Source organism: Ogataea philodendri (assembly GCF_020536065.1).
Source record: "Ogataea philodendri strain CBS6075 chromosome Unknown scaffold1, whole genome shotgun sequence".
Lineage (NCBI taxonomy): Eukaryota > Fungi > Ascomycota > Pichiomycetes > Pichiales > Pichiaceae > Ogataea > Ogataea philodendri.
In genome coordinates, this window is record NW_025763889.1 from 960,174 (window position 1) to 982,808 (window position 22,635).

The 22,635-nt window shown below is 51.1% G+C and overlaps 14 protein-coding genes and 1 pseudogene across 15 annotated transcripts; 7 read left to right on the plus strand and 8 right to left on the minus strand.

The window, feature by feature from the left end:
* Nucleotides 1-225: 225 nt before the first annotated feature.
* Nucleotides 226-975, plus strand: OGAPHI_002484 (uncharacterized protein; the record flags this gene model as incomplete). Its single annotated transcript, XM_046203359.1, has 1 exon — nt 226-975. The coding sequence occupies one exon, from the start codon at nt 226-228 to the stop codon at nt 973-975; it is 750 nt and encodes a 249-aa protein (XP_046063144.1).
* On the minus strand, nt 711-8,053 carry OGAPHI_002485 (annotated as a pseudogene). The gene is made up of 8 exons: nt 7,798-8,053; nt 6,947-7,248; nt 6,321-6,757; nt 6,143-6,207; nt 5,691-5,920; nt 2,779-4,188; nt 1,321-2,652; nt 711-929 (listed from the first exon to the last, which is right to left on the minus strand). Coding segments are annotated over exons 1-8 (4,251 nt in total).
* OGAPHI_002486 (uncharacterized protein) lies at nt 1,204-4,629 on the plus strand (the record flags this gene model as incomplete). Its single annotated transcript, XM_046203360.1, has 1 exon — nt 1,204-4,629. One exon carries the CDS (start codon nt 1,204-1,206, stop codon nt 4,627-4,629), a length of 3,426 nt encoding a protein of 1,141 aa, XP_046063145.1.
* On the plus strand, nt 4,770-5,897 carry OGAPHI_002487 (uncharacterized protein; the record flags this gene model as incomplete). The annotated part of the gene is made up of 1 exon (XM_046203361.1): nt 4,770-5,897. The coding sequence occupies one exon, from the start codon at nt 4,770-4,772 to the stop codon at nt 5,895-5,897; it is 1,128 nt and encodes a 375-aa protein (XP_046063146.1).
* Nucleotides 5,991-13,427, plus strand: OGAPHI_002488 (uncharacterized protein; the record flags this gene model as incomplete). The annotated part of the gene is made up of 1 exon (XM_046203363.1): nt 5,991-13,427. The coding sequence occupies one exon, from the start codon at nt 5,991-5,993 to the stop codon at nt 13,425-13,427; it is 7,437 nt and encodes a 2,478-aa protein (XP_046063147.1).
* OGAPHI_002489 (uncharacterized protein) lies at nt 8,235-9,581 on the minus strand (the record flags this gene model as incomplete). The annotated part of the gene is made up of 1 exon (XM_046203364.1): nt 8,235-9,581. One exon carries the CDS (start codon nt 9,579-9,581, stop codon nt 8,235-8,237), a length of 1,347 nt encoding a protein of 448 aa, XP_046063148.1.
* Nucleotides 10,412-10,675, minus strand: OGAPHI_002490 (uncharacterized protein; the record flags this gene model as incomplete). The annotated part of the gene is made up of 1 exon (XM_046203365.1): nt 10,412-10,675. The coding sequence occupies one exon, from the start codon at nt 10,673-10,675 to the stop codon at nt 10,412-10,414; it is 264 nt and encodes an 87-aa protein (XP_046063149.1).
* On the minus strand, nt 12,590-12,892 carry OGAPHI_002491 (uncharacterized protein; the record flags this gene model as incomplete). Its single annotated transcript, XM_046203366.1, has 1 exon — nt 12,590-12,892. One exon carries the CDS (start codon nt 12,890-12,892, stop codon nt 12,590-12,592), a length of 303 nt encoding a protein of 100 aa, XP_046063150.1.
* Nucleotides 13,428-13,527: 100 nt separating the features above from the next.
* Nucleotides 13,528-13,806, minus strand: OGAPHI_002492 (uncharacterized protein; the record flags this gene model as incomplete). The annotated part of the gene is made up of 1 exon (XM_046203367.1): nt 13,528-13,806. The coding sequence occupies one exon, from the start codon at nt 13,804-13,806 to the stop codon at nt 13,528-13,530; it is 279 nt and encodes a 92-aa protein (XP_046063151.1).
* OGAPHI_002493 (uncharacterized protein) lies at nt 13,538-17,972 on the plus strand (the record flags this gene model as incomplete). The annotated part of the gene is made up of 3 exons (XM_046203368.1): nt 13,538-16,236; nt 16,766-17,137; nt 17,465-17,972. 3 exons carry the CDS (start codon nt 13,538-13,540, stop codon nt 17,970-17,972), a joined length of 3,579 nt encoding a protein of 1,192 aa, XP_046063152.1.
* On the minus strand, nt 14,738-16,261 carry OGAPHI_002494 (uncharacterized protein; the record flags this gene model as incomplete). Its single annotated transcript, XM_046203369.1, has 1 exon — nt 14,738-16,261. One exon carries the CDS (start codon nt 16,259-16,261, stop codon nt 14,738-14,740), a length of 1,524 nt encoding a protein of 507 aa, XP_046063153.1.
* OGAPHI_002495 (uncharacterized protein) lies at nt 16,292-18,616 on the minus strand (the record flags this gene model as incomplete). Its single annotated transcript, XM_046203370.1, has 1 exon — nt 16,292-18,616. The coding sequence occupies one exon, from the start codon at nt 18,614-18,616 to the stop codon at nt 16,292-16,294; it is 2,325 nt and encodes a 774-aa protein (XP_046063154.1).
* A 163-nt stretch (nt 18,617-18,779) lies between these two features.
* On the plus strand, nt 18,780-19,511 carry OGAPHI_002496 (uncharacterized protein; the record flags this gene model as incomplete). The annotated part of the gene is made up of 1 exon (XM_046203371.1): nt 18,780-19,511. One exon carries the CDS (start codon nt 18,780-18,782, stop codon nt 19,509-19,511), a length of 732 nt encoding a protein of 243 aa, XP_046063155.1.
* Nucleotides 19,512-19,539: 28 nt separating this feature from the next.
* Nucleotides 19,540-20,610, minus strand: OGAPHI_002497 (uncharacterized protein; the record flags this gene model as incomplete). The annotated part of the gene is made up of 1 exon (XM_046203372.1): nt 19,540-20,610. The coding sequence occupies one exon, from the start codon at nt 20,608-20,610 to the stop codon at nt 19,540-19,542; it is 1,071 nt and encodes a 356-aa protein (XP_046063156.1).
* Nucleotides 20,611-20,947: 337 nt separating this feature from the next.
* On the plus strand, nt 20,948-22,474 carry OGAPHI_002498 (uncharacterized protein; the record flags this gene model as incomplete). Its single annotated transcript, XM_046203375.1, has 1 exon — nt 20,948-22,474. One exon carries the CDS (start codon nt 20,948-20,950, stop codon nt 22,472-22,474), a length of 1,527 nt encoding a protein of 508 aa, XP_046063157.1.
* Nucleotides 22,475-22,635: the final 161 nt, after the last annotated feature.

A 22,635-nucleotide genomic window follows, 5' to 3' on the forward strand; every position in this document is an offset into this window, starting at 1 on the left:
CTGCCAATCCCCTTTATCTGTTTATGCAAATGGCTGGATTTTAAAAATTACCAAAACAAAGCAGGTAAAAAAAAAGGGATGGGATCGCATCGCACCCGTGCACCAGAAAGATGTGATGCTTGTTCAGCGCTTATTTTGAATCCCTATAAATTCACCCCCACTTTTTTAAACTTTAAACTACATCTGAAGACTTCATTGCTTACACAACGAAACAGATAGCACACCATGCCTATTGAACTTCTGCTTTCACCGGTGATGAGACCGGTGGTTCTCGCCAAGTCGGTTCTCTTCCACCCCCACCGTCGTTCGTCCCGGTACGTTCCCCACATCATCGAGCTTGATGAGTCCAAGGCCTCCGAGTTTGCTGTGAGAAGACGGTTCGGTACCGGTTCGAAGATCTTTGATGTCTACGACACCAAGGCTGAGGATTCCGGCCCACTCGGCCCAACTGAGGCCTCCAAAAGACTGTTTTGGTTTGTTAGATCCAGAGCGGTTAAAGGTGCTTACAAGATGTACAACTCTGATATTCTGGGAACTGGGCCTAATGGCGAGGACGAGCCATGCGCCGCTCTGAGAGCAGGTTTGAGATCAAACATTCTTCTCATCAGAGCCCCAGGCGTGCCTGTGACAGAGCTTGGATGGCACATCATAAACCATAGAGTTGACGCTTTGGACGCTTACAGAATGTTCACCCTTGCTGACGGAGCCACTTACCAGTGGACCACTGAGGGCAAGTTCTTGGAGAAGGTCCACAACGTTGGAGAGAAAGAGTCTGAGGTCCGTGAGAGAATTGGACAGGTGATTCCTGCTGGAGCTTCAGGATTCACCGTCAAGGTTGACGAGTCCAAGATTCCTAAAGAGTTGGCTTTGGCTTCCGCTTTGTGTTCGTACGTGGACCACTGGAACACCAACATCCATGTTGGTGGTATCTACTACGCCAGAAAGTACTCGCACGTGAGATGGAAGAGAGACTAGGCTTGCAGCCTACAAAGTCGTCGTTTTTTCTTTAGGTTTTTACAAATAATAATAGAGGTCCCCCCCACCGTTTTAAGATTGGAAACACCTTTCACTTCCGTACATGTACCGGAAACTGCCTAATCACGTAAGTCCGGAAACCGCGGCCAAAATGCATGTCTGCCTCACACACGACCCTTGTTCATATGAAATATTTTTCCAATCGAAAATTTTTCGAAATAAGTCATCATGTCTATCAGAACTCTCGCCAGACATTGGCGCGTGCCCAAGATGACCACTGCGGCTTACAGAATGGCCAGCCTGGCCAGGACGTACGCCTCGCAAGTGGAGAAGGCATCGACTTACGCAGGAGCCGGTATTCTTTCTGGGTTCACTGGAGAGAACGCACACCAGCTTGTTGATGTGTCGAAAGTTTTGGTGATTGGATCGGGAGGATTGTCGATCGGACAAGCTGGAGAGTTCGACTACTCCGGATCTCAGGCCATCAAGGCTTTGAAGGAGGCCGACAAGCAGTCGATCCTGATCAACCCTAACATTGCTACCAATCAGACCTCGCATGCTCTTGCTGACGAGATCTACTATTTGCCCGTGACTCCTGAGTATATCACGTATATTATTGAGAAGGAGAAGCCTGACGGAGTGCTGTTGACTTTTGGAGGTCAAACTGCGCTCAATGTTGGTGTGAAGCTTGAAAAGCTTGGTGTTTTTGAAAAATACGGAGTTAAGGTTCTTGGTACTCCTATCAAGACTCTGGAGACTTCTGAGGACAGAGATCTGTTTGCACAGGCGTTGAACGAGATCAACATTCCAATTGCCGAGTCCATTGCTGTGGAGACCGTTGACGACGCACTTTCTGCTGCCAGCAAGATCGGATACCCGATCATTGTCAGATCTGCCTACGCTTTGGGAGGACTTGGATCTGGATTTGCTGCAGACGAGACTGAGCTTAGAAACCTGGCCTCGCAGTCGCTTTCGCTTGCTCCCCAGATTCTTGTCGAGAAATCTTTGAAGGGATGGAAAGAGGTGGAATATGAGGTTGTCAGAGACAGACTTGGCAACTGTATCACTGTCTGTAACATGGAGAACTTTGATCCTTTGGGAATCCACACTGGAGACTCCATTGTGGTTGCTCCCTCGCAGACTCTTTCTGACGAGGAGTACCATATGTTGAGATCTGCTGCCATCAAGATCATCCGTCATTTGGGAGTCGTCGGAGAGTGTAACGTCCAATACGCTTTGCAACCAGACGGACTGGACTACAGAGTCATTGAGGTGAACGCTCGGTTGTCCAGATCGTCTGCTTTGGCCTCCAAGGCCACTGGTTACCCGCTTGCCTACACTGCTGCCAAGATCGCTCTTGGCTACGCTCTGCCTGAACTGCCTAACCCGGTCACCAAAACCACCAGTGCCAATTTCGAGCCTTCGCTCGACTACATCGTGACCAAGATCCCAAGATGGGACTTGTCCAAGTTCCAGCACGTGAAGCGCGATATCGGCTCGGCCATGAAGTCTGTTGGTGAGGTGATGGCCATTGGCCGTAACTTTGAGGAGTCTTTCCAGAAGGCCATCAGACAGGTCGACCCATCGTTTGTTGGGTTCCAGGGCGCCAAGTTCGAGGACCTGGACTACGAGCTGTCCCACCCTACTGATAGAAGATGGCTGGCTGTTGGCCAGGCTCTGTTGCACGAGAACTACTCCGTGGAGAAAGTGCACGAATTGTCCAAGATCGACAAATGGTTCCTTTACAAGCTAAGCAACATCGTTGAGATGCAAAAGGAGATGGAGAACATCGGCTCTCTTTACGGAATCACCCAAGACGTGATGTCCAGAGCAAAGAAGCTTGGATTTTCGGACAAACAGATCGCTGTTGCTGTTGGAGCCAGCGAGATGGAGGTTCGTAGCAGAAGAAAGTCGTTTGGCCTTACTCCGTTCGTCAAGAAGATTGACACGTTGGCTGCCGAGTTCCCTGCTGACACCAACTACCTCTACACCACGTACAATGCCACGTCTCACGACGTCAAGTTCGACGAGTTCGGAACCATGGTGCTTGGATCGGGTGTGTACCGTATTGGATCGTCTGTGGAGTTCGACTGGTGTGCCGTCTCGACCGCCCGTGCTTTGAGAGACTCTGGCAGAAAGACCATCATGATAAACTACAACCCAGAAACCGTCTCGACCGACTTTGACGAGGTGGACAGACTCTACTTCGAGGAGCTCTCTTTCGAGAGAGTGATGGATATCTACGAACTTGAAAACGCCAAGGGAGTCGTTGTTTCCGTGGGAGGCCAGCTTCCTCAGAACATCGCTCTTACCTTGCAACAACAGGGTGCCAAGGTTCTTGGAACCAACCCTGAGGACATTGACAAAGCTGAGGACAGACACAAGTTCAGCAGCATTCTCGACTCCATCAACGTGGATCAGCCTGCCTGGAAAGAGCTCACTTCTGTGGCCGAGGCCGAGAAGTTTGCCGACGAGGTTGGCTACCCTGTGCTGGTCAGACCTTCTTACGTTCTTTCGGGAGCAGCCATGTCTGTTATCAGATCCTCTTCTGAGCTGGACGAGAAGCTCACCAACGCTGCGGACGTGTCTTCGGACCACCCAGTGGTGATCTCCAAGTTCATCGAGGGTGCTCGCGAGATCGACATCGACGCTGTTGCTTCCCACGGTAAGGTGCTGGTGCACGCTGTTTCCGAGCACGTTGAGAACGCAGGTATCCATTCTGGAGATGCCACTCTGGTTCTTCCTCCACAGAACCTGGACCAGGAGACCATGGACAGACTCAAGGAGATCGCAGACAAGGTTGCTGCTGCCTGGAACATCACCGGTCCGTTCAACATGCAAATCATCAAGGCAGAGAACCCGGCCGCCGGAAAGCCAGACCTTAAGGTGATTGAGTGTAACATCCGTGCCTCTAGATCGTTCCCATTCGTGTCCAAGGTGCTTGGAACCAACTTCATTGAGGTTGCTGTCAAGGCGTTGATAGACGACAAGGTTCCCGCTCCTGTCGACCTGATGGCCAAGAGCTACAACTATGTTGCTACCAAGGTTCCACAGTTCTCCTTCACCAGACTGGCTGGCGCCGACCCATTCTTGGGCGTCGAGATGGCTTCCACAGGAGAAGTTGCATGTTTCGGTAAGGACGTTGTTGACGCTTACTGGACCTCCATGCTGTCCACGATGAACTTCCACGTTCCAAAGCCTCCATCGGGAATTCTGTTCGGCGGAGACCTGACCAACGACAACCTGGGTACCGTGGCCAAACAACTGAGTCCGATCGGATACAAGTTCTACACTGCCTCGGAGGCAGTCGCTGAGTACCTACGGAAATACGTGGACGTGGAAATCAAGGTGATTGAGTTCCCTAAGGAAAATAAAAGAGAGCTCAGAGAAGTGTTCCAGAACTACGACATCAAGTGTGTGTTTAATCTTGCCAAGCAGCGGGCCAAGGACCTGCTGGACGAGGACTACGTGATGCGTAGAAACGCCATTGATTTTGCCATTCCGTTGTTCAACGAGCCTCAAACCTCGCTTTTGTTCTCTCACTGTCTTTCGGTGAAGCTGCCAACATTGCTGGCAAACGAGGCCCAATCGGAGGTGGTTATCCCATCCGAGGTGCAGAGATGGAGCGAGTTCATTGGCGGAAAGCCGGTGTAATGAACAGATATACTGAATAAAAAGTAATGTAATGAAGTTGAGCTACCGGTAGCTTTTTATTCAGGGCGGTGCAGCCCCTCCAATTTTTAATTAAAAATATTGGCCTTTTTTTCAAGCAAGTACAGTATGGACAACTAATAATGGGAGTTTGTGGATCTAAAGAAACAGCCTCGACTGCGCCCCGGAGTGTTCCCAATTCGGACCACTCTGTGGTGTCGACGGAGAAACAGCAGAACGTTCATCCTGCCGCGGCAGACACACAGAAACCCAAAACCAAGCCCAAGCAGGAGGTAAAGATGCTTCTTTTAGGGTCAGGCGAGTCCGGAAAGAGCACCGTGTTGAAACAGATCAAGATTTTGCACCAGAACGGGTTTTCGAAGCGCGAACTGTACGATTTCAAGCCATTTGTGTTTAAAAATGTGACCGAGTGCGCACAGTCGCTTGCCAAGGCGATTGCGCAGTTTAATTTGGAGCCGGAGTTGAAAAACATCACGCCTGCTGGTTTGGAAGCCATCGAGACCTACGAGCCTGCTCTGGACAACACTATCGACCAGTACAACGTGGAGATTGCGGATCTGATCAAGCGACTGGTAGCAGAGCCTGCGGTACACACGCTTTTGGAGGAGAAGGGCAACGAGTTCTACATCCTGGACTCGGCCAAGTACTTCTTCGAGCACCTGGACCGCATTTTCGGCGAAGATTATTTGCCGAGCGTGGAGGACGTGTTGAGAACGAGAAAACAAACGTCTGGAATTTACGACACCAAGTTCCAGCTTGAGGATATTGATATACATTTGTACGACGTTGGGGGCCAGAGATCGGAAAGAAAGAAGTGGATCCATTGTTTCGACAACGTGACGGTGATCATGTTCTGCGTGGCACTTTCTGAGTACGACCAGGTTCTTTTGGAGTCGAGCAGCCAGAACAGACTGGAAGAGTCGCTAAACCTGTTTGACTCGGTTGTCAACTCGATGTGGTTCCGGCGCACGTCGATCGTGCTATGTCTGAACAAGATCGACGTGTTCATCGACAAGCTGCCTCGCTCGCCTTTGGAAAAATACTTCCCCGACTACGTTGGTGGCAATGACGTGAATAAAGCCGTCAAGTACATTCTTTGGCGATTCCGCCAACTGAACAGGTCCAACGTCAACATCATGCCCTACGTCACCCAGGCCACCGACACAAACAACATGAAGCTGGCGTTTGCCGTCGTCAAGGAAACCATCATCCACAACGCTCTGATGGATAGTGGCATTTTGCAGGCTTGATTGCGCACTACTGCTAAATAATACTCGGTCGCAAATAAAATCGATAAAAAAACATTATACTCGGTAATAAATAATATCAAAGAACTAATTGCCATGTCGAAAGAGGGGCCTTTTAACCTTCTTTTCGCGCTGGCTTTGATATATGTGGCCGTTCTGGTGACATTGAACTTCTGCCTCGGCTCCAGAGGGTCTTTGCGGTGGTTTTCGTGGAACTCGATCAACGGGTTCAGGTACGAGACCCGTACTTTCCGGATCGGTTTCCGCAAGCTGCAATTTTTGTGGAGTCCGTTGGGGCTTTGGACGGGGGATCCTGTGCTTGTGGTTGTGTTGAAAGATGCTGTTGTTTCTCAGAATGGCTCTTCAAAGTCCAAACCGTCGTCCCCAGAGCCCAAAAAATCGCACAGCTCCAGTTACCTAAAGTACCTTGCCCGGTTTCCGGTGGTGCTGGAGGTGCAGAACCTAGCGTACCACGGCGTGGTAAACGTCGAGCTCGAAAGTATCAAGGTCGAACTCAAGGCAAACCAGCTGCATTTGTTCTCACACCAGATCAAGCTCAACGGACAGCAAGTGGTGAGCAAAGTGCATGCCGGAATCAAGCTGGACACGTACAGTTTGACGTTGAGCGTGAAGGATTCGACTCTGGACATCGAACAGTTGCAGTCAGCAATGCCCAAACGACATAGCGTTGAAAAAACAACTTCCCAACCCCAAACTTCCTCAGGCCCTGTTTCGCTACCGTTTAAAAGAGTTTCTATAGAATGCGAGAACACCACGGTTCTTTTGCAGAAAAAGCACGTTGGTATCGAGCGCGCGATCTTTGCTGTTGGAAAACTCGACGAGGAGGAAGGTGCAAGCATGAACTTTGGCGACCAGCAGATCTACGAGATTTTGCTTGGAGTTAGCAACGTCAAGGTGACAAATTTGGAGTCCAAGAAACTCATGGTGTATTTACCGTTTCTGAACATCTTCTCCCTCTGCAACCTCGAAGACCTTCTTCAGGTGCAGAAGAAGAAGAACGACCTCGAGTTTATAGAGTCGTTTGCTGCTACCGACCGGTTCCTGCTCAAAACTACAGTTTCCGTGAGCAATTTGGTGATAAACGCAGATATTGACGAGCTTCTTGCGCAGAAGAAGCCATCCAAGTCAGTTTCCAAACCACACGAGTCAGAAGGCTTGCCTGGATATCTTTCGAGTCTGCTACCAAAGTTCAAGATCCGGTTCCAGCTGCTTGGATCGGTTGTCAACCTGGCTTTGGCTCCAAATTTGTCCTTAAAGACCAGAATCGAGGACATTGTGTTCGACACGTCACTGGCAAACACCTTCGACTCGCTCTTCAACAAGGTTTCCGGCTCTGTTCATCGCATGGTTGGGTTCCTTATACGGAACATCCAGTTCTCTTTTGTGGAGCCGGAAAAGATCACCAACTGTTTCTATCTGGATTATATCAACACGACGGTTTCTTTCGGAGTGCGCGATGCACGTATTTTTGGCGAGACAGACATTGACATTGGCATGATCGAGATCATGCTCGTGGAGTTTGCAGCCATTGAGAAACTGTATGCAAAGAAACCACAGATCGAAGAGTTGTTGGCCCGCAGAGCAGCCAGCAGCTCCGAATCGCAACCAGCTGCAGAACCAGCTACAAAGCCAAGATCGCTTATTGACGTCTGCTCCATAAATCTGGGAGGTATCCGGTTTGTTTCGTGTTTCCAGACTCCAATAAAGTACTACGACGGAGTCGACCAGAGCGAGCTGAACAAGTATAGACGAGGAGTTTACTTTGAGCTGAGCAAGGTCACCACGAATTTAGATTTCGTTGAAGGTAAAGTCGATCTCCGCGTGCCACTTGTGGAGGCCTGTCTGATCAGAGACTACGACAAGGAGCAGTACACGGGAAAACACGAGCGGTTCTTGCGGATGGAGAATTTCCATCTGAAATATTTCACAGATAAACACCAACTCTCGTGCGTGCTCCCATTATTTGACGGAGTTGTTTCCGCGGAGGTTTTGTGGTCCATATTGTTCATCAAGGCAATCTTGATGTCCGTGGTGCCGAAGACGCCTTCCAAGCCTAAAAAGCCAAGCTCCAAGCCGCCGTTGAAGTATCTCTTTGGACTCCACTTGCTGATGCTCAAAGTGGAGCTTCCAAACGACATTGATCTAGTTTTCGAGCTCAACCATTTTGAGACGTTGTCTACCATTGAGGATGACTGTCATTTGCGGTTCAAAGCCTTAAGAATGTACGGTATTAGTCCGTATGCTCCAGAAACATGGAGTTTGATTTTAATTCTGGTGGATACAAACACCACGTTGCGAATCAAGTCTCAGGCCGAACACCTAGCCATTGTGAACGCCCGCTCGATCAGGTTTGAGATTCCGTTCGAGTACGTCTTTTTCGAGACGTTTGACAACTTCCGTGCGCTGACCAAGGCGTTTACAAAGATCGAGGTCAATTTCCAACATCTCATGAACACCCCAGAAACCCAGACTGACTTCTCTGTGCCTGTGATTATGCCGAGTCTCGTGGACACGCCGCTGCGTTTTCCGAAGATCAGAGTCAACACGCGGCAGTTCCAGTTCTGCATGCATGACGACCCGTTCGAAGCGCTGTTGAACGAAAGTTTCTTGCTGGGACACATGGAGCAGAAGCTGCGACTCACCAAGATGAGCGCTTTTGAGAAGTACGAGCAGGACGTTCGCGAAAAGCTCGAGGGCGAGTTCCCGGCACTGACGTTTGTGGACGGCGAGGCCGTGCAGCCGCAAAACTACCGATCCAAGTCGACGCCGCGGTTCAACCACACCAAGACCAGTTCGCGGCTGGCCAACGAGGTTCTGGGCGACGACGTGGAGCAATATACGCAGTACTTGGCCAAAGTGAAGGAACTGATCGAGCTTCCACGGCTGCGTTTGCTGAGCAATATCAGCAAATCGTGGATTGTCAGAGTCAAGGCCCATCAACGAGTCAACGGAGCAGCACATTACCAGCGACTCAGAGAAGTGAGAGGCGGCGAAGACCCGGCCATTAGCAAAACCTTCACCGACAAGTACCCTGTGATTGGCACAAACTCTGTTGCCGCGCTGTTTTCGTTCGAGTTGGCCAATCTGCGCTGGGACTTTGACGAGCCCCATTTCGGACTCGAAAATTACAAGCAGTTCATGCACACCGTTGGAAAAGGCATGCCCTACGACATGCGGTACGGTATCTTTTTCCCTGTCAACCTGGACATCTTCTGTTCGCGACTGACGGTGCAGATCAAGGACTATCCGATTCCGTTCCTGTCGTTTGGCGGGGGCCAGGACGACGGCTCCAATACGGTCCATCTGAGCGGCGACTTTGTGGTTGCAGAACAAATATACGTCGAGGAAGAACTCAGGTACAACTTTGTGCCGCTTGTTTCGCAGTATAAGGACCCCGACTGCACGGATAACATGTTTGCGGTGCACGTTTCCAGGACCATGACCAACGTCAAGTTCTACACGGACATGAAGGTTGACGTGCAGTCGAGCAAAAACGCCATAGTTTCGTGGTATCCCGGGTTGCAGCCGGCACTGGGCTACGCCATGGACAGTTTTGACGTGCTTTCCAAGCCGCCGCTCGACCCAAGTCCCAAAGTCGGGTTCTGGGACAAGTTTGCGCTGCTGTTCCACGGCAAGTTCCATTTCAGGTTCACCAACGGCATCCATCTTTTTATGAAGAGCAAGACGTCGCCATACGACCTGATGGGTAAAGGAGGCGGTTTCATTTTTCGCTGGAATGACAAGGTGGACCTAACGATCAACGAGACCGGCAAGTCGCAGGAGCTACTGATTGTCAATAGCAAATCGTTCGACATTGTTATTCCGAGGTTTGGCTCTAAGAGTCTCACGTTCCTGCGTGAAGATAGCAACCCGTACGATCTAGACTACAGCATTGAGAAGATCGTCTGGAAACTCAACAGCGAACAGGTGATCTGGAAGCTCGGATTTCTATTTGAGCGCAACGAGAGGTCCAATATCAAGTTTCTTCCAGGCCAGGTTCGCCGGAGCACGCATTTCAAGCCGCATTACGAGGTGCGGCTACGTAACCCGGCCACCTTCAAGAACGAGGAAGAACGCAACGCTTGGGACTGCTATGACGGGTTCCGCAGCCAGTACTTGCACATGTGTGTTTCACTAGACTCCAGCTCTCCTGGAAACACGAAAAACACTGTCCACCTGACTCCGTTGGTGTTTGCGCACTTTTTCGCCTGGTGGAACACGTTCCAGAGCAGTTTGGGCCTGCCGATCAAGGCAGGAACCATGTTCAAGAATAAGTTCCTGGACTACCGTCCATCAGAGGGATTCGGTAGCCATTTGTTCTCCATCAGCTACACTTTGAACCTCAAGCCTGTGCATCTGACACATGTCTATATCCATCCAACAGATATCCGTGCAAACAGTAACCTGGCCTTTACCGGGTTAAAATGTTCTATAGACAGCTTTGCTATGGATTTGCATCAGGTCAAGGGTCCTACCAGCAAGAAGGAGAACCCTGACTATAGCTTGGAGTTCAAGCAGGGAGAAGTCGACTTTGTCAAGACAGATTTGCGGCTTTTGGTGGCAGAGTTCAACCAGCAGACCGCAATGGGTATGCTAGCCCACGAGATCGGTATCACAGAGTCTAGCTCTTTGATGGCCGCTTCGAACTCGTCCATGAGTGAACGTGGAGAGTCCGAGGACCAGGGATGGCTCGATATGGACGATTTCGTCGAGGTGGATACTCCACGAATCACGGCTAAGAATCCGAAATGGCGAGCCATTCCATTAGCTTTTTCGCCGCGGTTCTGCTATTTCCTCGATGAGAAGGAATCGGACCTGCCGTATCCGTTCTCAGACATCCAGGAACGCACTCACCGCTGTTTCCTGGGCAATAACCATCCGGAACGCACTCCGTTTGCTGCTACCAACCAGCGGGTGGACGAGCTCAAGGACCAGATCAAAACGTCGCAGACGTCGTTGGAGTCGCTCGACAGCGGCAGCAACCAGAGCGAGTACGTCAAGAAGCGCGCCGAGGAGCTCAAACAGGAGCTCAAGCTGCTCAACACCCGGCTGCACGTGACCAGGTGTTTGCGGGACAGTTTCGAGGACGGCGAGATTCCGGACTACGACGAGTTCCGCGACGAGACAGAGACCTCCGACGTGGAGACGACGTACTCTGTTTCACGGGCCACGTCGCGCATTTCGCGTCGGTCGTCCACGCCGACCGTGAAGAGTGCAATTCCCACGCCGGAACAGGTGTCGTCTTTCCGCAACCGCTTCATCATCTACCATGTTGTTTTTCGGTGGAGTGCGCACACCAAGCGGCGGTTTTCGAGCTATATTGACAATGTTGCTGATAGACGGTCGCTGTTGTTCAATCTGAGTCGAAACGCGGTGAGATTGGCCGAGGAACTGGCTGAGAGCCAGCCTGGCGACCGCAAGTTCTCCAGCTGCGACGATCAAGATCCATTTGACGTCAATGACACTCGCGTGGCCTTTTCGGACTTCACCACCAAGCTGCGCGAGAACGAGGACTTGGAAAACGTTCAGCTCGACGACACTTACTTGTTGAAGTTCATTCTGCCACAGCTGTGCTTCGAGACAGACTCCAAGAGCGCTGTTCTTGTGACATCGAAAGAACTGATGGTGAGCTCGATATCCGTGGATTACCTCGAGTCTGAGGACGAGGAGCCGGTCAACATGGAGTCACGGAGTGGTATTATTTTGCAGGATGCTTTCTTCTACGTTTTTGACCGCGAAAAGGCCCTAAACGGCCATTACAAATTGTTTACGGCCAACATGTCGTGGCCACCTCGGTTGCCCGTGGAGATGTACTACTGTCCGCACCTGCTGATGGACTCGATAGTGATCTGGAACGCGTCGTTGGCGGTGATTTTGAACCGACCCAACAAACTGCAGGCCGTCAAGTTCGGCAAGTGCAATGCTACCAAATTCAAGGAGAAAATTAGAGTAATGATTCCGGACGTGGTGCTGACCGCCAATAGCGAGCAATACAACGTGATCTACAGCCTCGTGATGGGATTCATGGACACCAGCATGACAGAGAAGCAGAAAGTCAAGGACAAGGTGAAGAGTCTGGTGCGTTTCACGGACGGCGAGGATTTTTCAACAATCCGGGCCCGGATGATTACTCTGCAGATGCGCGCGTGGATGCTGCTTGATTGCAAGAAAGTAATGCTCATGATGGAGTCTGCGAACTGTGCGGAAAGCCACACGCTCCGTGTTGATGTCGAATTGGAGAAGATCTACATGGAGCTGTCGATTTTGGTTTCGTATTTGCAGCACACCAAGGCTCTCAAACACAACGACTCTTACGACAAAAGACAGTGGGTCCTTGCCGCCGAGCACATTCGTCTGGAGCTACTGGACGGTGATAACAAGAAGTTTGTGGTTGTGGAGGCCGATACCACGTTCTACACGACAGAACAGCGTCCGGACGGAGCAAGCCGCAGCCAGGTTCGTATCCAGGACTTCATAGCCGAGGACATGCAGCCGCACTCGATGTACAAGACGATTGTCGAGAAGTACGGCAAGCATAGGTATACCGATACGCCAATGGTGTTTGTTGATTGGAAGATGCTAGAAGCTGTGGGAGGTATTCCTGTGGTGGAACACAAGTCTGTCACATTTGCTCCGCTGAAAATCGAGCTGGACGTGAAAACAGCAAGACAGATCTACCAGTTTGTGTATCCGAAACCTGTTTCTGACGACAGTTCCGAGTCGAGCGACGATGACGAGTCGATCATGGACTCGCCGTTATCCGATGGACCCTCATCTCCGACCAGCATGGACTCTGCCAGCTCGATTATCTCGGAGCCGAGCGAAAATAATGGTGGCAGCAAATTGAAACGGGTGAGTCGACTTTTGACCAAAAAACGGTCCGACAAAACGCTCAGCCGGACGTCGTCGCTCGACCTGAGCAGCCTGCAGTTCTCGAGCGTCAAGAACCACGAAAACACGGACGAAAAACAGTACATTTCGCAGATGATCGAGCGGTCCAAAAAGTACCAGCTGCTGAACCGGATCACGATCGACCCGTTGCACCTGGTGCTCAGCATCAAGGGTGAGGGCTCGACCAAGCTCGTGGACGTGCATCTGCTAGAACTGTCGATGCCCAAGGTGGAGTATCTCAACAAGGTGTGGTCTCAGGAGGACTTTTTCCAGCACTTTAAGAAAGAGGTGATCCGGCTGGTGTTGAAGAACTCCGGCAAGATCGTGGCCAACAAGATCACCAAGCGTGTTCGCACGGGCAAGTTGCACAACCTGCTCACGCACAACACAGACACCGACACGGGCCACCACGTTTCGCAGTCCAACGGCTCCCAGTCCAACACCGTGCAACAGGCACACTCGCACCTGCACCACCAGTCTGAGCACTTTGGCAAGTTTGCGGACCCGGACGTTTTGGAGCCCCACATGCACACTCGAGCGTTGATCGACCAGCATCCGGACTCAGAGGTTCAGAATTTCGAGCCCTTAGAAGAGATCTCCGAGGAGTCCTCCTCCAGATGAAGCTCTATATATATATGTGAACTAGAATTTTCGGGCTGTGCACCTCCTGCGTGTTTGCCCCGACTCCCAGAAAATGCCTGGAGATAAATAATAGCTGTAATTATTTGCGGATGGACTTCTTCAAGGACATTGTGAGCAAAACACAGACGATTTTGGACTCGACCGGTTCGTCACGGCGGCCCAGCAAGGACGAGCTGCTTTGTGTGGAGTTCCGGCTTCCGGACGGCGAACGAATAGTGGACGAGGCGTCGGTAGAGCTTGTGCTTAGCCCACGGGTGGTGAACGGGCACCAGTCTGCGGACACGTCGGCAGTCACATTTAGCGGCAAGCTGACGTTGACCAACAATTTTCTCACGTTCAAGGACTCGTACGACTTCATGGCGTGCTCTTTTGTGGTAGAGCTGTTGATGATCCAGAAAATACAAAGAGTGCACCGATCCTTCGATTTCGCCATCCAACTGCACACCACAAGCGATCTGGAGCTGACGATCCAATTTCTGAGCATCAAGTCGCAGGCCGAGCGGTTTGGCCAGAACCTGACACGGTCGCTGAAGCGCAATGTCAACGAGGTGTCCAAGATCAATCTTTTCCAGATGGGTCTTTATTCGGAGTACTTGTTGTACAAGAACCACGCTTCCAAGCTCAAGATTGAGGCTCCACCAACAGGAGGTCTTGGGTGGGTGTTCAAGTTCCCTGGAAACGCACAGAAGATGAACGATCGGCTCAAAATGAAGAAATGGTTTGATTTCTTTAGAGAGTACGGCCGCAACTTTGCATTGATCAGAAACATTCCGTTCTACAAGCTAGTGAGTTTCGGATTACCCAACAAGCTGCGTGGCGAGCTCTGGGAAACCTGCTGCGGGTCATTGTATCTCAGATACATCAATTGCGACGAGTACAACACGATTCTTGTTGACCACGACGGCATGAAGAGTTTTGCTATTGAGGAGATCGAAAAGGACCTCAACAGATCGCTTCCCGAGTACCCTGCGTACCAGAACGAGGAGGGAATCAACCGTTTACGCAGGGTTTTGACCGCCTACTCGTGGAAAAACCCAGAGATCGGCTACTGTCAGGCCATGAACATCGTGGCAGCTGCTCTGTTGATCTACATGTCCGAGGAGCAGGTTTTCTGGTGTCTGCATGTTCTTTGCGAGAACATCATCCCAGGCTACTATTCGCAGACAATGTACGGCGTGTTGCTGGACCAGAAGGTGTTTGAAGGGCTGGTGAGGAAGACTTTGCCGATTCTGGGCGACCATTTCCAACGACAGGACATCCAGCTGTCGATCGTGTCGCTGCCGTGGTTTTTATCGTTTTTCCTCAACACGATGCCGCTTGTGTTTGCGTTCCGTGTGGTGGACATGCTGTTTCTGCACGGGCCCAAGACGCTGTTCCAGGTGGGGCTGGCCATTCTGAAGGTCAACGGCGAGGCTCTGCTGCGGTGCGAGGACGATGGTGAGTGTCTGGCGGTGTTCAAGGAGTTTTTCCTCTCGCTCGACGAAACAGAGCCGTCCATCTTCAACCAGGACAGACTGCGCACCAAATTCGACAACCTGTGGGAGGTTGCGTTCCGGGAGTTTGCTGTGATCGACGACAAGGTGATTGCGCAGTTCCGTGCACGCAACAAGAACGAGGTGTTCCACGGGATTGAGATCTTTGTCAAGCGGGCGGCCGTGAGAAACCTGCCCAAGACGCCCAACCTGAGCCAAGACCAGCTGTCCAACATTTACGATCGTTACTACAACGTGCTGATTGCGGATAGCGGGTCTGCAATTGGCCGCGCGAACCTGACGATGGACTTTGCCTCGTTTGGCAAGTTCATGGCTCAGCTGGTGGACTGGGCCCAGCTCGACACAGACACTGGCCACAACGGGTTCCTGCGCCGGCTGTTTGACAACTGGGCCAAGGGCGAGGACACGCTGAATCTGGAGACGCTTGTGCTGGGGATCAACCGGCTCATCGACAGAGACATCATGAACTCGCTGTCGAACTTCATTGCGCTGTACGACAACGGCTCGGGCAAAATCGACAACGAGACCGTGCTGGAGCTGGCCGAGGACCTCATCTACATCACCAGCCCGTGGCGCGACGGGTATCTGTTCGACGACATGACCAACAAGGCGATTGAGACGGAGATCGCCAAGAAGATCATCGAGCGCAAGCGCATTCTGCAGGAACAGGGCATCTCCACCGACGACGACAAGATCAAGCTGCCGCAGGAGGTGCGGTTCAACGACGAGAAGTGGCGCAACAAGCAGAGCGAGCGGTACTTGGCGTCGAGCTCGAACTTCCTCAAGCTGGCTTTCCAGTACGCCCAGGAGGAGCCGGACCCACAGGCGTCGCTGATCGACCTGGACGACGACACCACCGAGAAGCTGAAACACAACAAGGCGCTCAACCCGGCCACGCCCACCTTCATCACCGCGTCCACGTTCCGGATGATCATTCTTGCCGACGAAACGTACGAGTCGTTTTTCCACAACGATTTCTGGAAATCGTTCCATGTTAACGACAAAGTGAGCGAGAACCCCGGCGTGGTGAACAACCTGCGCGGCATGTTCACAGACTTCCTCGCCGACGGCCGCCGCGTGGCCAACGAGGTGCGCAAGCGCATGGACGACGCTACAAAAACCGTCGCGTCGTCCGACCAGAGCTCCATCACCACCAGAAACTCGCGCGCCCAGACACTCACCTCGTACAACGACGAGGACGAGGACGACTTTGGCAACTTTGTGTCGCCATTGAGCGACGCGCTCAACGATATCCCGATCGGCGCGCCCAAACAGCCAGATCCTACAAACCAATAGTACTGCATAATAGATTAGTTGCATATGCGTATCCTCTATGTACGGCTAGCTAGCTTAGCTCTTGCCTGCCTTGACCGGCTTGCTGCCAAACAGCTTGCGCAGCTTGCCGAACCGCTTCTTCTTCCCCTCGGGAGCCTTTTCTGGCGAGACGTGCTCGCTGAAGAACCGGGGCTGGGCCTGCTGGCCCGTCCGTGGCTGCTCGGCACTCACGCTGCGCAGAGTGTTGCGTGACGGCTTGCCGTTCAGATTCGACGGAGCAGGAGCACCGCCAAACTCGAGGTCGGAGTCAGAGTCGTTGAACCGCGACTTGTATGGTGCCTGGTAGCCGCGTGGCTGTTGCTGTTGCTGTTGCTCCTGGGCCTGCACAAACGCAGGCTCCTCTCTAAGAGTAAGTCTGTTGGCCCGCTTGGCCTCGTACGTCTTCTCAAACGACGAGGTTCTCTCCAGCTTCACGCCAACCTGCTGCACATACTGCACGTTCAGAATCGACTCCTGGTGAGCAGGCTTCTCGTTGGCCTTCTTGTACAGCTCGGCAGCACGCAGCTGGGCCTCCGACTTTGGTGCAGCCTTGTACTCGCTCTTCTTTGGGGTCGGTGGAGTCTCGAATTGCTGTGGGTTGTGCTGCTTGGCAGCCCGCGTGGCGGCCACCAAATGGGCTGGCGACGATGGGTTTGAAGGCAGACCGCCAGTGGAGTCGCGTCTGGATCTAGGAGCCTGCACCGGGGTCGCACGCATGCTCAAACGCATTCCCTTGTGGTCTGCAGGAGACTGGCGTGTTGGCTTCTCCGGCTGCGAAAACCTCTTGGTGGCAGGCGAGGCGCGTGGCTGTTGCGAAACATTCAAAGAGGACGACGATGCCATGGCATTGAGTCGCGTGTTCTCCGCAGTGGCCAGCGACAAGTAAGCAGACGAGGAGGCAGACATGTTGTTCAGAGATAGTTTGGATGAACTGTGTGTATTTTTCAAAACAGACTTGCGCTTCGCCAACGGAGAGTCGTTGGCCTGTTTTGGAACTTTCTCTGGAGTAGAGGTGGCAGAAACACCCAGGTCCTCCAACTTGCTGATGGATGGTCTCTTTGGCGATCTGGCTGGAATTTCAATGTCCTTCTGTTGAGCAATTGGGGACTGTGGAGGTTTCTGCACTCCCAGAGTCGGTCTAAGACGTTGTGCCATGCTTTGCGAGGAATCCTGAGAGGTAACGTGCGTTTTTGTCTCGTCATCGTGTAGTGTAACGTCATTACTGGTTGCTGTGGTCAACGAGTCGTCAGGAGTGGCTCTGGAGAGCAGGTTGTCGGTAGACCGGCCGGTGTATCCATTGACTAGGTCGAGTTCTGGATACTCGCCAGATGATCCAGAGATGGCTGACTTGACAGGACTCATATCGCTGATCGGGTTCTTAGTCAGCGAGCTGGAGTCGTTAGAAATCGACCCGATGGACTGGGCAGCCTCGAGTTCCTGCTGCTGGAGCGCAGCTTGTAGAATCTCCTGTTCCTTCTGCCGCACAAGAGCCTCTAATTTTTGCTCGGCAAGTTCCCGATCTGCATCGGTGAATTCTGTTGACGTATTTTCATCTGGAATTTCATTAGAATGGGGAATTTCAGGTTGCACCACGATAGTCTGCAACTGTGGCTCGGGCGACTTCGAGGGCTCAACAGCCTTCTTGTCTTCTTCGCTCTCGTCTTCCTCGATAGTTGGTTCCACAACCATGGAATTGTTTTGGGTATGCATCGATTGAACACTTTTCTTTTGCGACAGCTGAGGTCCAGTTTTTGGCGCGAATCTCTGGCTTCTGGCCCTGCTTGAAAGCGAGTTCATGGACGCAGACCGAGCAACAACCCTCCGAGCGTTGGCGGCCGCTTGAGCGGGCTGCTCGGCAGGCACCTCGATGCAAACAAGACCGTGAGCTGAAGGGACCCATTTCTTCACCATACGCGGCTGAGTAGAAGCTGCTGGCGAATCCATGTCGAACCCATCGTAATGAGTAGAGTTTTTGCCTGTGAGACTGTGTAGACGGCCATTTTGTTGTGCTCTTTGTGAAATATTGGTCATACTCTGTGCTCTTTTTGGAGCAGCGTGGGCTGATCTGATGGGTCTAGTTTGAGCCACGGGGGAAGAAGGATAATGGTCGAAACTTCCGGCACGCGAGGCAGGTCTATTAGTGGCAGAAGTGACGCTCGAGGTGCGTCTGGAACCCAAAAGACTGGCTGTCCGATGCGCCTCAGTGTTTCTTGGAGGCTGTCTTGGCAGATTCAAGGGACCCGGTTTGTGGTCATTTTCCTTCAAAGCCTTGCCAATGACCGTGGCAGCAGCAAGAGCTCCCGAATTTGGTGCAGATGGCGGCGGTTGAGCAGGTCTTGAGAGCCTTCTGCTGGAAAACATAAACAAATAATTTGACTCGTTGCTCCTTTAGAAAAAAGTCCAGCCTTGTTTTTTCTGCAACGTGAAACCTATTTACCGGTTATGAAGCCCTGTGGCTGCACACCCGGTGTGAGGACTATTTAAAGAGTTAGATCCAGGGGTTAAAAAGTAGATCAGCTAAATTATGTCGCCTACCATCCTTGTCAACGCTCTTGAATTCGATCTTGATGGAACCATCGTGGATTCCACTGAATCCATCGAAAGATCCTGGGGAGAGATCTTGGAAAAGCATCCTCATCTTAACGAGGATGGGGAGTTCTTCCACAAGATCCATGGGGTTAGAGTCATGGATGTGTTCAAAAAGTATCTTGGACACGAGTTCAAAAATGACGACGAGATCATGGAGAATGCGTATGACTTCGATAGACTGGTTTCTGTCAAGTACGGTAAGCTGAACTACCCTATTGAGGGAGCCGGTGCCCTGTTTAAAGAGCTACACAAGCTTCCAAACAAGCCATTCTGTATTGTGACAAGTGGCTCTTCCGTTCTCGCCCACGGCCATTTTGAAAATGTTCTGCATGAAGCAGGTGTTGAAAAACCGGACATTTTCATTACTGCTGAGGATGTGAAAATCGGCAAGCCCGACCCTGAGGGATATAGAAAGGGAGCTGCTCTTTTGGAGAAAAAACTCGGTTATCCTATTCCTAAGAGAGTGGTCTTTGAGGATGCACCAGCCGGTATCAAGGCAGGTAACGAATCCGGCGCCGTTGTGGTTGGAATCGCCTCTACTTTCGATCCTGAAAAGCTGTACGCATCAGGTGCAAAGTACGTGGTGAAAAATCTAGGCGGTGTCAGGGTTAAAGGTTTCAATAATAAAGAAATCGAATTAGAAATCGATGACGTCAAACAGCACTAGACAAGATTCTTTCCTTTTTTTAGGCATTTTATATATTTGCTTTTTCTATATACACTGTTGTTTCCTGTTTTCTATTGTCATAGTAACGCTCGTAAAAGTGGTGGATTTCAAACATCACCTCAATCATGATCAAGTAGATCACTATCCATTCCAACCGAGTGCCTTTACGGGTGGTTAGGATGTCTAGAAGTGCACGTGCTTCGTCTGAACAATAGTCCAGCTTCCTGTTCAAGATACTGATTCTTGTGCTGAGATCCAAGGCCCTAGATACGTCATTGTAGATTTTTTCCAAGTTGGGCTCGGTCCAGTACAAATCCGGCGTTTCCACCAGCTCGGAGTACAAATTGAGCTTGCCACGGAGTAGAAGCAGTCTTCCTGAGCTACGCAACACTTCGCGTGCCCCAATTCCAAGCTGCTTCCCTTTGGACAAGTTCTCTGTTGTATTTCTGGTCAGCTGGATATGCTTTTCAAGCGAGCTCTCCAGGACGGCCAGTCGTGTGGATCTTGAAATTCCGTACGAAAACGCTAGCTTGTCCAACATTTTCTGTCGCGGATCTCCGGCGATGCAGATGATTTCTTGTTCAAGTGTTGAGCTTTGTGCTTTTTTTGCACCGCCTTGTTCGAACTCAATATAGTCCATGTCCTCCGTCTGCACCTCGTACGGTGTCGTCATAGCCTCATTGAACAAAGGCAGAACATTGTCCACGACGTTTTGTTCCGACAAGCCCCATGACACAATCGTTCCAGTTTGCAGGACGAACACGTCGGAAACGCTAGACGCATCGGCTTGATACCGGAAATGGACAGCCTCGTTGCGCACAATTTCTTCTGTGTCAAGTTCAAGGTGAGACAGGATGGTCCGGACTTTTTCCAGGTCGTAGGACTCGCAGCTTGTCACCGCAACGCATGGCTGCAATGGCAGACCGCGATACGACGTTGTGGATCGCTCCTGCGGCACCGAGTACGACTGTCCCAGGAGAGACTCGTTTGGAACACGGCGATTGATTTTGCGGTTGGCAGCGGTTCCAGGAACCGTTGTTGAGGCGGCACGCAAAACCACAGCTGCTGGTATTCTGACGCGCTGTCTTGCAGCCAGCATTCGCGGCCACTGTAGCCCTCTTGGTAGACACTTGAACATCCGGAATACAATCGACGCAGAGGTTTTAAAAAAAAAGTATGGATTTTTTCAAATCGTCGGGTCGACTTTTGCACATGATGTCATGTTAAGACTCGACCCAACACCAACTACATTCTGGTCTCGAAACTGGCCATGCTATACTGGTTCGATACCTTGCGCTCTTCAGACCACCATCGCGTGTGTATTTTCCCGGATTTGATCTTTTCGACCCGGGTTGCACTTTCCCGGTTCCGCCTACCTAAAAAAGCCGCTTAAATAGATAAGAGACTAGCCAATCTCGAATTTAGTATTTCTCATTATGTTGGCTCAGTTTGTTGCCCAATACCACGAAGAGCTGCTCACCACGCTCCAGGCGTCGGCGATCAGCTTCCTGATCTACTATTTTGTGCTATATCCTATCTATTTCCACCCTTTGGCCAGAATTCCAGGACCTAAACTATGTGCCTTAACAAAATACTGGATTCTGTATATCAGCTGGTCTGAGCAAAGAAACAGGTACGTGCACAGATTGCACGAGGAGTACGGCCCAATTGTCCGTGTTGGACCAGACGAGGTCGACATCTCCGACGCAGAGTACATGAAAGACATCTACGTCGATAACTTTGATAAAACCAGCTTCTACACGCAGTTTGCCGACTTTGGCTCCTTCAACACGTTCTCAACTGTTGACAAAAAATCCCACAGACAGAGCAGAAAGGTGTCGGCCAAGTTGTACTCGAAATCAACAGTGGTTTCGGAGCCGTTCCAGGTAAAAGTCAGAAGTGTCATGTCTGATCTGTTAAAAGTGCTCGACGAAAACCAGGAGAAAACACTCAACACTTTCTATCTCTGGTCGATTATGGCAATGGACACCATCTCTGGTTTTGCGTTTGGATCTAAAGTAAGCAAAAGACTGCTTAGGGATCCGTTTGGGGAAGGTGCATCCACAGTGGTAGCATTCATGACCCAATCTTCAGCCTGGTTCTGGACCACCCAGCTGCCTCAATTTAGAAGATGGGTGATTCCAGCGTACATTAATGAGGCCTCCAATGTGGCCTGTCAGTGGATCAGTGAACAGTTTGCCGATAGCCTGGATAAAAACGACGAAACTTCGTCCTCATTGGTTGGCGTCCTGCTTGGAGAACCCGGTGCAAAGGTGTTTGATTCAAACAGAGCAAAGTCCGAGATCTTTGACCACATTGCTGCTGGACACAACACCACAGGAACCACGTTGAGTTTCTACTTCTACGAGCTTGCAAGAGACACTAAAAAGCAAGACCGTCTTAGAGAAGAGCTGAAACAGTTGAACGGTGGAAATCTTGCAACCAACGACTACTCTTCGTCTCTTTACTCAGATATCGAGGAGCTACCATATCTTTCTGCTCTGACGCAGGAAGTTTTCCGTATTTATGCCGCCATTCCGGGACAGGAGCCGCGCAAGGCTCCAAAGAACGGGTTCTGGTGGAGAGGGTCCAAAGAGACTCCTCGCACTTTCATTCCTGAAGGGAAAACCGTGGTGATGCAACCATGGTCTTTACACAGAGATCCGGTTTTGTTTGAGGACCCGGAGCTGTTCAATCCCGACAGATGGCTCATTGACGACGAACAGAAACTCAAGGCCATGAACAAACAAATGATGCACTTCGGCTATGGCGCCCGGATGTGTCTTGGTTTACACATCGCGACATGTGAAATCAAACTCTGTGTTGCCAATGTTATCAGTCGCTACCGTGTTTCTCTGGACGACAGCTACGATTATGCCAACAACGTCCAAATGAAAGACATCTATACCACTATACCGAAATCCAGAGACGTGCCTTTGATTTTTAGCGGTTTGGAGAAATGAACAAGCACGTAGTTTACATACACTCAATCCACCTTGGTAGTCTCTGTGTTTCGAGTTACCTCATCTGCTCCGCACCCGTGCACCAGAAATAGGGGTCCAGGGTGAAAATAAATTTTCACCTGATAAAAAAAATATATTGAAAATTATCTCAAGGTAGCTCG